Source organism: Centropristis striata, chromosome 24 (assembly GCF_030273125.1).
Source record: "Centropristis striata isolate RG_2023a ecotype Rhode Island chromosome 24, C.striata_1.0, whole genome shotgun sequence".
In the NCBI taxonomy this organism is placed as follows: domain Eukaryota; kingdom Metazoa; phylum Chordata; class Actinopteri; order Perciformes; family Serranidae; genus Centropristis; species Centropristis striata.
In genome coordinates, this window is record NC_081540.1 from 6,411,961 (window position 1) to 6,429,303 (window position 17,343).

The window sequence follows — 17,343 nt, forward strand, 5'->3', positions numbered from 1 at the left end:
CACACACACACACACACACTGCTATACATGTTAACCCATACCTGCCTCCGCCTACTCACAAAACAAAAATACTACAGAGAGAAAAGAAAGAAAGCAGCAGAATAAAATCAAGGACTTCACAGACATCACCAGCTAACACGTTACTGGCTGTTACTGACTGTGTTACTGACTGTGTTACTAGCTGTGTTACTGACTGTGTTACTGACTGAGTTACTGACTGAGTTACTGACTGTGTTACTGACTGAGTTACTGGCTGTGTTACTGACTGTGTTACTGACTGTTACAGTCCGTGTTACTGGCTGTTACGGACTGTGTTACTGGCTGTGTTACAGGCTATATTACTGACTGTGTTACCGACTGTGTTACAGGCTGTATTACTGACTGTGTTACCGACTGTGTTACAGGCTGTATTACTGACTGTGTTACTGACTGTGTTACAGTTCGTGTTACTGGCTGTTACCGGCTGTGTTACTGGCTGAGTTACTGACTGTTACAGTCCATGTTTCTGGCTGTTACAGTCCGTGTTACTGGCTGTTGGACTTGCTGTTACTGGCTTTGTTACCAGCTGTTACTTGCTCTGTTACAGGCTGTGTTACTGACTGTGTGGCTGACTGTTACCGGCTTTGATACAGGCTGTATTACCGACTTTGTTGCTGTGTTACTAGCTGTGTTACTGGCTGTATTACAGGCTGTATTACCGACTGTGTTGCTGTGTTACAGGCTGTTACCGGTTGTATTACTGGCTGTGTTACTGACTGTTTTACTAACTGTTACTGGCTGTGTTACTGACTGTATGACTGACTGTGTTACTGGCTCTGTTGCTGTGTAACCGGCTGTGACACAGGCTGTGTTACCAACTTTGTTGCTGTATTACTGACTGTATTAATGGCTGTATTACTGACTGTGTTACTGGCTGTTTTACTGACTGTTACTGGCTGTGTTACCGGCTGTATTACTGACCGGCTGCTGCCTACACCAACGACTCCTCTCCAGCTGCTGTGCCGGCCCACGGTGGCTTATAGCTCCAATTAATTATCAGCTAATCTAAATGTGATGTCAGATCTGTGGCCACTTCATCACCTGCCTCCATCAGCAAACTGATTCATGAAAAGAGAGAGCACCGGTGCATGGAAGTCAAGTAACAACTTCCACTGTAAAAAGACACACACTGGAGACTCCATGTTCCAGTTTAGGATAGGATCATTTTAAGCCAAGGAATCGAATCAAGTCTTCCTGTTTTCCAACATTTTTATGAGCGTTGTTTTTAATGTTAGAACATCACCTTACACTAAGGGTGAAAGAAACAAATGACATCTACTCTTGATACTGTTACAAGTTTTAAACACTTTTTAGATTACATTTATTTGAATTTAAGGAACTGTCATTTTTGGTTGAATTTAGCGCCCCCTGTGGACAAACAGGGCGAATGTCCATGAGCACCAGACTGCTGTTAGAAAACCTATTTTACTGCAGCAGGATCTGATGGTCTGCAGCACCCAGTCCTGGTTCTGGTTCTCCTGTGCATTAGGAGTCCAACCAAACGGCACGGACCCCCAGCAGCAGTCAGTGCCAGCTCTGCATGATTTGAAACCTGATGGCATTGTAACGAGCATTTAGAATAATAAGTCGGTCATATAGATGCATCAGTATTAAACTGAGACTGTCTCAAAACCAATCAAAAACTCCTGTAGTATGTTTTTCCCTAAATTTCCAGTTGCATCCGTTCAAACAAAAGTCATGTGAATCACTTTTGACAAACTGTGTGAGATTGGAACAAAAGAAAAGAGATAAATCAGCAGCTGCAGCACTCCGGAAGAGATACAGGTTGTAAATGTTTATGTTCACTGGTCGGGGGGGTCGGAGCCGTGCTGTCCGTGCACAGTACAGAAACCTGCACCACATTAGGGGAAATTAGGGGAAGTGAACCATAGTCGAGTGTCTCCACCCCTCACCTTGTTGATGTGGAGCTGCTGCTGCTGAAACTGCTGCTTGTGCTTCTCCAGGAACTGCTGGTGCTGCTGCTGGACCACCAGCTGCTGCAGGGCCAGGGCCTGGGCGTGGGCCTGTGCTGCGCTGCCTTGGGGCAGCGGGGCCGACTGGGTCCGCCCCAGGGGCCGGTGCTGCCGCTGCAGTTTGGCCATGGAAGCTGCCGGCGACATGGACAGGCCGCTCACACCTTGGACACAAACAGGGAAGCGACTTTAGTTACAAGAGGAGGTGAAACCCGAGACCACGGAGCGTAAAGTCACATCCATTAGCAGAGCTTTCTTGGTGAGTTGTCTGGGAGACAGCTCACTTCCCAAGAAAACAAGAACAGAGAATGCATTGTTTTGTCTAACGCTGCCTGCGTGCTCGCCTTTCACTTTCTGCTGTTTGTCTGTACCATAATAGAGACGGCAGTGTTTCAACATGATGCATCCTTCAGCCAGTGATTCACAAGCCTGTTAGACTTTATTCAATGACTTTTCATTCTTTGAATTTCAGTGATTAGAGTGTGCTTTGACTGTTGCATCATGAAGGAAAAAGCAACAACAACAACAACAACTGCTTTTGACTGCAAACCTGGAAAAAATTAACCATCTATGTGCACATTCACTCTGCCAGCCTACATCTGTTTTTTGGTCCGTCCACATTGTATCCAGATTGATTTAAGAAAGTCTGGAAACCAAAAAAACATAAAAAGTTATTTTTGTAATCCAGATCCAAGCCACATTTGGGGGATTTCTACAGATGCATCTCAGTCGGGCTCTCAAATCAGATTCCTTTTTAAAAAATTATTATCAAGGACATCACTAGTATAGTTTAACTATCATTTTTTTATATAGCTATTCAAATTTTACTTACTTAATGTTTAAAAAAACTATTTTTCTAGTATTTTATATCCAGACCTTTAATATCACTATTTTTTTAACTTTAAAAATAAAAGTAAAAAGAGAGGATTCATTTGTATTTTTTAAAATATTATTAATATTAAACATAGTTAATAAAACAATATTATTATTATTATTATAAATAAAATATTATTATTGTTAGTGTAAATTGTATGTTTTATTAAGTTAATCAAATTGTATTTTCTTAATTTTTTATCTTTTTATCTACTAATTTATATCCAGACCAATAATATAATTTTTACTATATTTCCCTCTATTATTTTTGTAGTTTATTTTAATTGATTATTTAACTGGTTTTATTTGTATTTATTTATTTTAATATTTTTATCTTCTGACAGTTCTGTTTCACTTAATATCTATGATTCTTGTCACTATATCTCTGTCTCTTCCTCATTATTAATAGAGATATTCATTCCCTGTCAAGGAATCGAAACCTTGAAAGTGAAAAGCTGTTCTACGTTTGGCCTGAACATTTCAATAAACAAAACTGTGGGGAAAAACAGAAAGAAAATTGGAAGTCAAGGCGAACGTTTTGTCCAGTCAGGAGAGGTTCATATTATTATTATTATAAAGTGAGCACTAAAAAAGGCCCTGACCTTTTATTCTAGCTGCATTAATGAGACTTCCAGCTTCCTAAAATGCACCATACAGATATGATGCCACTCGTACTGGTGGTGGACCTAAGATTAGACAGCAGATGCATTTGTGAAGCAAATAAAAACTGCCATCTGTGCTGCCATACTGTGATTCTTCTATTGTGATGACACTAGCAGGGAAAAGTGAACAGATTAGTCAATTTACAGTGTATCATCCGGGTGAGGAGAGCAAGAAAAACAGACTCGATCAAGACGCTCTGAGAAACATGAGAGTGGAGCAGCTTCTTGGATAGCTAAAAAACATGATTTTGCCTATTAAATTACTGCATCTGGGCTGTTAAAATTCCCGGCCTGTGTGTGGGCGTGCACGTGTTCCCGCCTGTACGTTTTTTTGTGCGTGGATGCACACATATGTGCATCTGTATGTGCGTCATTTGCCCATTCACTGCTCTCGCACCGCTGAAAATAGCAAAGTGTTCGTCAATGAATGAGCTGATGGGAAAAAGGCGCACAATGCAGTCATGTCACACTCGCATAGCATACGCTGACATATGAAAGGAGCTCATTAGTTTGAGCTAGTGAATGGACGTCTGTCAGCGTGAGGGGGCACACTGTGTACCACCGACACACATCTCAAAACTTTTTGTCACAGCGGGAGTTGGTGATTTTCTTAGTCTCATTACCATCTGTTTCAAAAAAGTTCTCCAAGTCATAAATTGACAAAAGCACACAGGGAAGCAGGCATTATGTTCGGAGTTTTAACTTTCCTACGGTCCTTGAACGGATCATGTATGACGAATGCTTCTGTTAGAAAATGCAGCCAAAACGAAGCTTTAAAATTGTCATATTGTCTGTTTAATCAAAAACACTTTATTCTACATTAAAGAATTTGCTAGAAATAAACGCTTTACAGCACTTATAGTCTGTAAAAAACAATAAATTCTGCATTTCTGAATTAATCCATGAAGTCATGAATGAGTCTGCTGAGACAAACGGTCATGTGACAAATATTCACAAAAAATCGGACAGAGCTGCAGGCTGTTTACACAGAGCAGAGAGGAGAGGACAGGACAGGAGAGGTCATAAAAATGGAAATAGTTTAATATCTATAACAGGTGGGGACCCAATGGGTTTTTTTTACCAATATTTATGACACATTCATGATTTTGTAGTGCACTAGTGCACTTTATATATATATAAAGTCTCTTTTATTCCAATAATTTTGAGAGAAATTTAATTTGCATGTTCTTTATAATGATTTATTTCACTATAACTGTGTTATTCTGCACAAAATATATTGTCCGAGTTCTCCCTATTTCGAGCCATGATTGTGCTGATTCCACTGAGGTGCAGGACTTGAATATTGCTGTGCAAAACAAGGCCACAGTGAGTAAAATGTGACGCCCTGGGACCGCTCGGCCTTCACAGGGTTAATGCTCGTACCTGTCACCAGGGGGCTCTGTGCTGGGCTCTGCTCCATGAGCACCATGTGTTGAAGCAGTGGACTGTGCGCGCCGTGCCCGCCTGTTCCCGCTCCGGCTTCGGCCAGGTAGGGGGTCAAGTGGCCGCCGGAAAGGAAGGGAGGGCTGAGGGAGAGGGCCGGCTGCAGACCTCCGTCCTGCTGGGCTGAGGTCACCTTAGAAAGAAGCAGAGCGGGGACTTTAAATAAACGGTCACACTCCACATAAACAAACCCACAAATAAAAAGCTCTGCGAGTAATTTAAGCAGCTTGGCAGCTCCTTACGTTGGAAGCGGCGGTGGCTGTGGCAGTGGCGGGCAGCCCCAGGGTGATGTTGGGTAAGGATGGTGAAGTGTAGAGGGACAGCTGGTTAACGGAGCCCCGCTCAGCACCGCTGCACAGCCTCTGGGCCAGAGACGCCTGGGAAGCACATTTCAATGATTTATCTGTGTTTGAATCATGAAGCAAAAGAACAGCACAGGGGCAAACACTGCAGCAGTAGATGTCCACACACGTTTGGACCCTGCCGGCGATATGAAAATCGTCACGGCCATCAGCCTCCTCCACACAGCCCGAGTGCCCTAATGGCTGCCACAAATAGCATCTCACCAGCTCCTCGGCTGTCTTCCTCCTCTGCAGACCCGTCATGTGAACACTCGGAGCCTTGGTACATGCTATAGGCTGCTTAGTTTAAAACCCAATAACAAGCACCTGTAGCACAGCACCCACACACAAGAGCAAAGCTGCTCTGACAAGCACACTTTGGACTGAGACTGCCTTTAGCTCGTTATGTGCCATGATACATAACATTTCATGAGTTTTATGCAAAAAGTGACATGTTTCCTTAGTGTTTTATTTGCTGAGGGTGAGAAATGTATCAGCACCAGAAAAACTTTATGGAGGATCAGGGTTAGAAAGTTATAGAATTGCATTTAAATAAAGAAAATAATTCATTGAACAGATCATGTGTGACGAACGCATCCATTCAGAAAAATAAACTATAAAGAAGCTTAAAATTGTGATATTTTGACCAAAATCACTTCATCCTACGTGTCTTTGCTAAAAATAAACCCTTTACATTTACCAGATTTAATTCTGCACTCCTTGAATGACTCGGCTGAGACAAACGGACATGTGACAAAAATGCTGTGAAACTAGGACTGAACTATTTACACAGAGCCGAGAGGAGAGGACAAGAGAGAGAGATTGTAAGAAGAAGAATAAGAAGAGATTATAAAAATGTAAATGGTTCCCAATTTTTCGCCCAAAATTGGTAACACTTGGGGGCACAGATTGCACTTATTTTTTCTATTTTTAAAACATCATCAGCCCGGTCTTCAAGCAAATAAAAGGTGATTAATCCTGACAAAATCACAGCAAATTCTGCGATTAATTAGTTAGTATTTTTCAATTGATTTACAGGTTCACGAGTTGATTCAACACCAGATTATTTTGAATATCAAGCATTTTTTTAAAGGACTATATTTTCATATTCAAGCTTATTCCTACCCTTGGAAACATCATGGCTAAATACAAGCATTTCCACACTTTCAAGACTTTGTACGAACCCAGAAAGCAAGAATAAAATGTATAAATTGTGCAGAGTTTGCATAATGTTATAAACAGCTCAACGTGTGTGTGTTACCTCGGTGTTGTTGGAGACTGACACAGTGATGCCGTTCTCATTGGGGATGTTGTTGGAGCTGTTATTAGGGGAGCTTGGGCCTGAGCCGGGGGCGCTGCTACACGCAGAGTCTGAAACACACACACACGCGTATCAAACAGTCAAAATAACACACAGCAGCCTAAAAATAAAAGCTCTTCAAACACTAAAAGACAGCTGTACGTCTGCGCGTCTCTCACCTGCCATGTCGAGTGAGCGTTTCTTGGCCGTGGTGATGGGGCTGTCTCGGCGCCGCAGCAGCGGACTGCTCCTCCGCTCGCTCACCTTCTGCTTCAGCCGGGAGCGCAGCTTCAGGTTGGGCTCCGAGGCTGAAGGGAGGATGGAGAGAGGAACCGAACATTAGGACTGATTCATTCATTCCCAGGCTGACAGTGTGTGGTGAAGTTAACAGAAATGAATTTGCAGTTGCATCTTCTGCTGATTCACCATCATGGAGATTTAGTAACTGAGCACAACATTGACAACTGCTTCCTGTTGAGTCATTTTTTACACTATTTCCTCGCCTCGCATCACTAGACTTATTTACAAGTGCGTATTAGTCTGGAACCTCTAAGTTTGTCTCATAACTTGGTCAAACGTTCTCTACCTTTAAGAACTGCTGAAGAACCAGCTCTTCAGAGAGTACCTTCTCTCCTAGCACCACACAACATTTCTACTCCTTAAAGAATCGTCACTAGCACTTATTGCTGCACAAACGGCTCTTACTGCACTATACCTTCATTATTTCCCTTTTTCTGTTAGTCGCTTTGGATAAAAGTGTCTGCTAAATGACTAAATGTAAATCTAAAATAACAATCAGAGCAACTTAACTTGTAATGAAGTTGTAGGAGTGTTTGTTTGTTTTAAAGGAGGAAAAAGCTCCTGTTGTGGTCCCAAACTTTCTCAAACTACAGCTAAACAGTACACTAAAATGTGGTTTTGCAAACATTTGTAGTTTGCAGCAAATGGGCTGTGTAGTTTCTATTAAACCCGCCTCTGTTCGGGTGGAGATCTGTCTTAATGGACACATCCACAGGCACAAATAAACCTCTGCTCCGCTCATCTGTCTGCTTCCCAGGCTATCGTCTTCCTGTCACTTCAGTCATTTCTGATACCTGCTGAGCTAATCATGATTTATTACAAAACTTTTATTGATGCACCAACTTTTCCACTTGATCAAAGCAAAATGAACAAGAGGAGGACTGAACAGAGCATTCCAGTGCTCTATAATTTGGTTTAAACCGAGTATTCCTAAACAGTTGCAGATAACGATAACAATAAAAAAGCTGGGACATGGGCAAAAGCATAAAAATGTAAAAAAAAGCTGCTCTCAAATTGGTTTCAATATGGGAAAACTCCCAGAAGTAAACAAAAAGTGAAAGAAAAGCAGATGCTTCAATTTCAGAAACAAACATTCAAAGCTTCATTTGAAAACCTCAGCAGAACCTTTAATGTATAAAAAAGGAAACACTGGGTAGATACCCAGATATTTGGTAATGATCGTTAATTAGGAGCCACACCTGTCTGATTATCTGCTATAATAAGGTGTGTCACTGGTGCTTGTTGCAGCCTGACACAGTTCAAAAGCTGCTGTGTTTTTAGTGCAGATAAATGACTCTTTGTAGAATTAGTCTTTGACATTTTGAGACAATTCAAACTCTCATTAGCACCTCCGACTGTGAAATGACAGCACTGTCATCTACTTCTATCACCGGTGATAACTGGGGGATCTTTGATTCTCGCCAGCTCCGGCTCACACGCAGACACTCCTGTCAAGCCTCCTTGATGTTAAACAGATAACTGGCAGCGGTGCAGCTTTGAGCGAATCAATGTAAAGGGTGGGAGAGTTACCTGAGCTAGCGTCTCACAGCTCCACACATTGATCTGTCGGGAAGCGCCTTCCACAGAGCCGCTCTGTTATGAAACCTGCTCGGTGGACACACTGGTACACGACGCCATTCATTTACTGTACGATTCCTGCCTTTCGGAAATATGCCAAATTCTGCTCCATTCTCCCAACGACATTGCGGCTAAAAAGCAATTAGCTTCAATTTGGGAGCCATGTCTGATTGCCTAAAGGCCTTCTGGTCTTTTGTGAACGCTGTCACAGAGTTGTGAATGGAGACAGGGAGAAGGGAACGGCATGTCACCTTGGCTGCAGCCACGGTGGCTAATGCTCTGTTTACCCTGCCAACCAGCGGCATTGGATAATTTCACTATTCATTATCCAATTTTTAATCATCAAAGGAGGGCCAAATCCAACTGTGGTACATCACCAACCCTGATTATGACATAACCATATTAATCTGCTATTATATTTCTTACTCTGAAACTGACGGTACAAACGCTGAAAGCACTTTACCTGGAGCTAACTTCCCAGGAAAATCCGTTTCAGTAAACATTAATCAAATGAAACAAGTTCCCGTTCACAGTGTCAGGTAAAAATAAACGTGTGGAAAAGAGTGAGGTGTGAACTACAAAGTGTGAAGGTACAGTAACACAGAGTGGGAGGGAGAGATCAGTCCAGATGGAGTCAAACCAATTACAGCTAAGTACGGGGAGCCAATTTACTTACTACGAATGAGCATTTCTGAGGCTCACAGTTCATGAATTTGATTTTCTGGTATTTGGAAATAATGAAGATGAAAGTAATGTGCAAGAGAAAATTACAAGGACCACAAACATTTAAGTCAACAGGGTGTAATGGACAACTTAGCAAGTAAATACTTGTTTTTCGAAAAACAACTTTGTAGGAACTACAAAAAGCGAAAGTAGCACTCTAAAACCAGGCCAATATAGAGATAAACTTTTTCCAGCCTGTTTATCTTGCAATTGAAAAAGATATGTTTTATGTGGCATCATCTAATTAAATTAATTATACCACATTAATAGGACATTAGCTGCAACCCCGATTCCAACAAAACTACACTCAGTAATTTTCCACTCTACCTGCCAGCCACTCCCACAGCATCAGCCCGACTCCACTCAGCTGCCTCTGATCACTAATCAAGCCACTTTAAATACCCATGCCTCTTAAACACTCACTGTCAGATTGTTCTTTGTTTCTTGATGGCAGACTTTACAGCTCTTTATCTCAGACTGATTTCCTGTTGCCGACCCTGCCTGCCTCTGACCTACCCGTCTCACCTGACTCCCGGTTAACTCCACATGCTTCTGTCCCTGACTTGGAGTTATTCAACCTGCTGTATCAGCTGCTCTGACAGAGACTTTATTATTGCATTCAACCTGTTTTGTGACTTGCATTGGCCTGAACCTGTTGAGTTTTCCATTAACAAGTCATTACTAACTGTACCTGGTATCCTGTGTGCTGCCATTGGGTCCTGACACAAGGAACACATTTTCATTTCAATATCTTGAGGTCAGAGGTCAAAGGACCTCTTTGAAATTGGCCGTGCTAGTTTTCCCTCACTTTGATTTTGGACTATCTTTGGATTGTTATTTTGCCTACCTTTCAACAAGATATCATGAGCATGGTTGGTACCAATGGATTCCTTACGATTGTCAATTTTATTCATCTTGACTGTAGCCTTAAAACTGCTACAACCTCTAAAACCTCTTCACACTGAAGGCAAATCAAGTGTGATGGTAAGTGTGTCTTGGATCGATCTTCTATGATTGTCTGAGCATTTGAGAGTTTAAGACAACGTAGAAAAATAAAGTAGAAATAATACCAAGTGCTACATGACCCGATCACTGGCATTTTTCACCACTTTGTACAAAATTAAAGGCTTTGTTGCAGGCCTCAGGGAAGCGTGAGGGCATACATTCACACATGATATCAATGCACAGATGGCGCATTGTCAGCATGTTAAAATGGGCCTCACAAAAAGGTTAAAAGGTTATGTATGTGACATCCTGGATTCAGACAGCCGCATGTTGCTTTGTATTCATGGGCGGCCTCTTCAGACTAGTTATTACGAGACGCCATGTACTGTAAAGCACTAGTCTGCCCATGTGCTATTGTACCCATGTGAAGGACTGGCTGCCCCAGTTAGGCTACAAAAAAGACAAAAAGTTGCTCATCAGTGAAAAAAATGCCTTCCTCTGTCTCCATCAAAGAGCACAGCAAGTCAGGGGGCCTCAAACTTTGAGGGCACTCATGTGTATGTGAGAACATGCTACAGAGAAGGCACACTGTATGTCCATGTGATGCTCTCTCACTGCATAACAAGTGTGGGATCATGGTAGTTGTTGTTCACCACCATTGCAGTCAGCTTCTCTAGTTAAGGATTCTTTCAGTGTTCAGGAGGGGGCCGAATTATCCACAGGAGTCTCCTCCTCTATAAAACACCACACCTGGTCATTAAAAGTGGTAAAAACACTGAGTAAAGCAGTTTTTATGTTAAAATCAGTGTTCCTCTGATAATGTTCTGTACGAGCTGAGCTGCCACTGTTCAGCTAGCGGCTCGTTTATCAGATAACTTTAGATCCAGACAATTAAAATCCTTGAACTCACTTAGCTTTAACATTAGCCTGACTCATAGCTGGTAACTAGCTTTTATAGTCCGGAAACTCTGCTGTGAAGAATGATCAGGAGATGTCGTAACAACCTTGCATTAACGGATGCTTTATCTCTTCAGTTGTAACTGTATACTGCGTATGCATGATGACAGAACATACACACATTACCCACAAGACAAGCTGTCTTAAAAGGGGAAGGTCTGCCGGTAATATTAGTAACAGAAAATGAGAGCTGTGTGAGTTTCTCTTGATATCAACTTTTATTTTTTTTTAGCATTACATTGCAGGTCTTGTGGCTATTGCACATGGGAACATCATAACATAGACGCTGCTTGTGCACTCTGATTTTGATGCTGAAAACTTGCACATCATACCTTTAAAAGGAAACAATGCTGCATGCAATTCTGCATAAGTGTTTTCCATGAATCTGTTGTCATACAGTTTTTCACTGGGCTGTGGATAAGAGTACTGGCTGCACTACATGTTTAAAAGGTAGAAGAGGAGATGCACAAAAGAGCGCTGTTGCTTCCTTTGACCGTTGCTGGGAGTCCTGGTTGCCAGTCCTCTATTTTATGGCCAGGCGGTGATATAAAAGAGCCTCTAACCTCTCCCGAGCTGGCATTACCATAAGTAAACCCCGCAAAGCACGTCATCGCTGTGGGCAAATATCAGGGTGGCACAGGTTCCCTCCTCTCTCGGCAGGCTGAGACAATCCGCAGCCTTTTAGAAATCAAGGGACAAACTGACACTCCAGGGACGATCTCTGCACCCTCGCCATCGTCTCACCTGTTTTTTTTTTCCTATTTCTCTACACGAGAAAAGTTTTCAAGTGTGGCATCATTGTGCCACTTGCTGAATTTAGTTTATATCCTGCGTGCCAGCTCCCATGCTCTGTACTTGTTTTTAAAAAGGAAACAAACCTTCATCCTCCACCTCAAACAGCATCTCGAAGCTTTTAAACGAAGCCACCAAAAGCTTCTTTAATCTCCATCTTCCAGATTATCAGCGTTCTATCATCTCCGCTTTCTCCCTCTTTCCACTCCTCCTTCCTCCCTCTCTTCTTCTCCTCTTCTCCCGGGGAGGAATGTGGCTGTGTGGGCCAGTGTCAACTGTGGTCTCTGCGCTGTCGTAGCCAGCGGCCCCGAAGGCTCAGAGTCAACAGGGCTGGCTGTAGCCGCCTGCCGCCGCGCTAAGTGAATAATTGCACTGTAAGACGACCGCTGCTTCACGGCTACACCACCGCACACACCACTCGCGCTTTACACACACACACACACACACACACCTGACAAAAACACACTGCAAACAGCTGGTTTCACTCTGTGAGGGCTTCTGTACTTGGAGCGGTGAAGACGTTACATTGCACGCCACGAGGAAACTTTACTCCAGCGGTGAATTCTGCAGCGCTGGAGAAGCTCTAATGACTTCTGACAAGATTTGTCACCCTTTTAAAGGAAAACAAGCTGCTCTATGCAGTGGTACAGTTCAAGTGCACTCTGATAATAACCATTATTTATATATAGCACTTTCCCAAACACAAGATTACAAAGTCCTTAACAGCTAAAACAGCTAAGGGACAATAAGATAACAGTAAAAGTGAAAGCAGAACTAATTAAAAGCAGATTTAAAATCACACATAGTAATTACCCTGCCTGCTGCGTTTCTGAAGCTGAAGGTGCTCGATTAATTTCTTTGAAAAAACAGCAGATCATTAGAAGTAACATGGCTGGGCATAAAAAAAAACCCACAAAAGTTGAAATGAAAGAATTTGATTTATTGTTAATGAGGCTCCTGTGTTAAAAATTGGTTTTGATAAAAAAATGTTTTCAGAAATTCAAATCAGCCTCAAAAAACTATTTATGATCTCCTGTTGGACCAGACATTCATTTGGATTTCTTAACAAATAATGAGTTAAATGGAAGGCTACAAACATGTTAATAAAGATTTGTGTGTCATCATAAACAGATAATAAGTATATCTCAATAAGCACTGACTGCTGGTCAAACATCCAGATTTGAAGTCCTCCCAAAACCCAAACCCACCGACACTGGGGCACGGGTTTGTGGTGGCTTAAAGAGTAAAAATCTGATTGTTTTAACAATGCATAGTTTGATTTTGTGAGTGCAACTAAAGGTTTAAACAATGCCAAAGTAAAGGAGAGTCTATTCACTATTTATTCACACAACTAATTTACAACCGCACTTATTTCTCTGATTTATGGAACGCAATTATTTCTGGTGAAGAACATTACAATGGATAAGATGACTGACATCCTTTTTTTCGTAACAGTGGATGTAGCCTCTGTAGCAGGTTTTGTGGCCAAATGATTTGAAAAGTTGGGCTTTGAGGGCCCAAATTTTGCAATGGGGGGCCCAAAATAAACCCTCTGAGCTATCTACATTTTCCCACTGGCTGGCTACTCCATATCATTGTGGAAAACCCTGGAAAAACCACCAAAAGATTTCCTTTTGTAGCATAAACCCAATGGAAGCAGATCAACAGGGGAAAGGTCTAATGAGTTTTCTGTGAGTGAACCATCAGCACAACAGTCAGAAGAAATATTGCAGTTGTGAATCACTCAAGAGGTATTGTGCAGATTGAAAACAATAAAGGGCCGAGAACAGAGCCCTGGGGAACCCCAAAAGTAATTGTTGGACTGCTACAGGAGATGTTCCCAGCTGACACAGCCCTCAAATAGAATCTGCCTAAGCCAGTTACTTTTAATAAGCAATCATCAAACAAATTAAAGGCACAAAGGTTCAGCAACACAAAATAACACAACAGCAAGCATCAGAGAGCAGCAGAATACCTCAAATATGAAAGAACCCGAGCTAAATATATAGACTGCTCTATATAAAAAGAGCTATTTTCATATCGATCTGAAATTATTAACAAGAACAGTGATTAAATTGGGTTTGTTAAGGTGTTGATGATTTTAAACAAGCCCTGAAGGTAAGCAACTATTAAAAGCTAATAAAACATCAGGTGCTAAAATGTTAAAAACCTCTCTATTGAACTCTTGAACCACCTACGCTTCTCCTCTCACCAACACTCTCATGTGGGGTATGCTGGAAGACCCTGGCAGTCTAATGTGGATGTGATTAATGGTGTGGAGCTCTGATGCCATCTAAATTATGCTAGACGTGAGTCTGCATAGCTGCTACGGAGCGTTACAGTCGTGTGTGTGTAATCCCCTCTGAAAGCAAGCATAGAAGCAAATCGACAGCTCTGCACTGCAAGTGTGTAAGCATGTGTGTGTGTGTGTGTGTGTGTGTGTGTGTGATGTACCAGTCTTTCGCAGTGGGAAGTCGTCCCGGGGATTGTAGACACCCAGCACAGGTTGGTTGTAGGTGGACACACCAGTCTGTGGAGGCGAGCTCTGGTCCAGAGAGCTGTGTTGGGTTTTTCTATAGAACAAAAAGCATTACAAAGGTAAATGAGTGGACATGTGACCGAAAAAGCAACTTACTTCATGCCTGTCAAAGATCTGTATGATTAACACATCATGCAAATCCTTTGGCAAGGCTGCAGACATGTGCTGCCATCTGCTCGCTGCCTACAGAATAAGGTGGTGTTTGTAGGCAAAGTTAAGCCGAGTTGGCGTTTGACCAAATGCATGTTCCTGACAAGCGGATGTACACACTCATCTCTTCCAAAACTGAGGGGGCAGATGAGTCCAATGAGAGAAAAGGCATAGAAAAGAAGAGACGGGCAGATATAGAAATTGAAAGTTTGTATCACTTTGAGCTGTTGGAAGTCAACACTTGTGGGTGTTTCATTGGGTCACACATTTAGATTATGCAACGGTATTTATTTGGATATGCATTTCATGGTTTTACCGCCTTTATTGTGCCAAATTAAATACATAATCATTTAGAAATGATGTCCAGCACTCAACTGCATTGTTAAAATATTCTGCCAGACGTTGTGGAAAGTGATTAGGTTCATTAACTGTGTTTTGTATTTAAACTTTTATTGACTATTACAATTTTAATGCTGTTTTATATATTTGTTGGACAATATGAAAATCTTAAATTTAAATGGCCAGCAATTTACTGCTATGTGCACACACTTATGTTTATTTAGCAATTTAAAAGATTCTTATTAATTATTTATTTAGATGGTTCATACTGAACGTATAGTACTATTAAAATTGTTATTTTATTTATTTATTAAATGGGCGGCAATTGAATGCTATTGGACAATGAACATACAGTGCTGATGTTTTATTTGGCTATGTATTTTATTTTTATTTAATCTTTATTTCAACAGTGTTCATTTCCAGCTTAAAAATATTGTTAAACTGTGATTATTTCACAGTTGGGCTCTAATTCTTCATTTTTGCAAAAAAAAAAAATCTAACCAGCTGGAGCATTTTTACATGTTTTTATTACTACTTTTACTCAAGTGAAGCATCTGAATGCTTCCTGTACTGCGGCAAACCAGTGAGAATAATAATCTCTCCCACTGGTCAGGCAGTACAAATACTAAAAGAGATGGAGTATTCATTCTGGTAGCTTCCATTCGTTTCTATAATCGTTTATCCATGTTACTCAGACAATGAAAGCACGTAAGAGGCGACTGCCGGAGCAAACAAAGAGGAAACAGCGTGTACACACCTGCAAAAGGCTCCAGAGATGCTACAATAAACATTCAAGGCCGAAGCTTCAGTGTCATCAGGTTCCAATATCCTGCTCTCATGTGTGAGTGTGCATGTGTTTTATAACCCTGCTCTATCCGGCTCCCAGTCGGGCTTATACAGTGTGGCAGGTGAGGAAGAGGAGAAGCTCGCTGATGGATTAAGACACAATCCAATACATTATGCAGCTGCAGCCAGAGAGAGAAACACCATGCAGCTTCTACTCTATTCTTACAGATCTTATCCCGAGTGATTGTGACTTCTCAGTGTTTAAGCGATGAACCTTTTGCTTTTCTCTAGATTTAAACAATATTTTCCTCACCGGTACCAGTAGGGAGCGTCGTTGTGGAGGCCTCCTTGGTTGAGGCTCCGCTGGGCCAGGGCCTTCTTCTTGTTCAGGACAAACTCCTGGAGCCGCATCTTCACCTCAGTACTCGCCACTGCACCTGAGGAGAGACGAGGTCAAGAAATCCATTCATTCATTATCTTTAACCGCTTATCTACACTCGGGCTGGCTGGCTCGGGGGGGCTGGAGCCAATCCCAGCTGACTTTTGGTGAGAGATTTCGCCAGACTATCACATAGAGACAGACAATCACGCTCTCATTCACTCCTACGGGCAACTAAGAGTCACCAGTTAAACCTAAGCTGCATGTTTATGGACTGTGGGAGCCCACCTGACACGTTGACACGGGGCATAAAAAATCCTAAGAAAGATTTGTGGGACACCAAAAAATGCTCATTTGTCAAATTTAACACATTTTCAGTGCCAGAATCGGCTTCAGCAAATGGCTGTCGAGACCTGGTAGAAGGCATTTGCTGGTCCGGGCAGCTGGCCCATGATAACTTGTAGTCTGCAGCAAAAGTTCACCAAGGTTTGAGATGTTTTAATGACTTTTATAGGGCTGCCACCTCTTACTCAATTAGTCGTTTTGGTCTTAGTTCCATTACATTTCTTTAGTCGTGCTAGTCGTCATTTTAAAAAAAGAAGGTTTTATGCTGAATTACGTATGTCTAAGAAAGTTTTGCATTGGTATTTTGTGGAGAAACCAGGCAGCAAAACTGCCGGTCTGAGCAGTGAAGCAAAGTGCCTTAAACCTGCAATTTTTCAAAAATCCAGCAGGTGGCAAAACCATCAGTTGCAAAAAAGTCCGGTCCTATCTATCTCCATACAAACTGAGACAGCTTCTCACTTATTACCCATACACTTATTAATTTTTGATTTATTGCCTCAGTAAAAATTCTCGTGGCAACATTATGGTCTCAATCACTAGTTTCAGGTCTTCTTCAACACAATATTTTATTAACTGTGAAAATAATGTTCCCATGTAGAAGAAAATAGATGATAAAGAAGGTTATGATTTGGGGCGTGGCTACCTTATGATTGACAGGTCGCTAACACGGCGAGACCATGTCCATTATTTATGCACAGTCTATGGGAGAAAACTCAGTATTGTAGATCTGTCAATAAAGCAACTCACTGAATAGTTGCAGTGTATACGTTTAGGGCTTTTATTGTGAAAGGTAGGAATGCAAGATATGTATCTACGTATCCTTTGTTAAGGTTAAAGCAGTTGAAATTTTGCCCTGTTGGTTTGGACTACAAGTTATCA

General features: G+C 41.7%; 1 protein-coding gene across 2 annotated transcripts in view; it reads right to left on the reverse strand.

The window, feature by feature from the left end:
- Nucleotides 1–17,343, reverse strand: part of LOC131962889 (histone deacetylase 4-like) — a 73,800-nt gene that overhangs the window by 18,360 nt on the left and 38,097 nt on the right. For both annotated transcript variants that reach the window (XM_059327989.1, XM_059327988.1), the window contains 7 exons: nucleotides 16,054–16,177; nucleotides 14,381–14,499; nucleotides 6,811–6,939; nucleotides 6,593–6,702; nucleotides 5,233–5,367; nucleotides 4,931–5,123; nucleotides 1,953–2,176 (listed from right to left, as the gene is read on the reverse strand). In XM_059327989.1, the coding sequence (XP_059183972.1) occupies nucleotides 1,953–2,176; nucleotides 4,931–5,123; nucleotides 5,233–5,367; nucleotides 6,593–6,702; nucleotides 6,811–6,939; nucleotides 14,381–14,499; nucleotides 16,054–16,177 (1,034 nt within the window). The remainder of the gene's footprint in view (nucleotides 1–1,952; nucleotides 2,177–4,930; nucleotides 5,124–5,232; nucleotides 5,368–6,592; nucleotides 6,703–6,810; nucleotides 6,940–14,380; nucleotides 14,500–16,053; nucleotides 16,178–17,343) is intronic.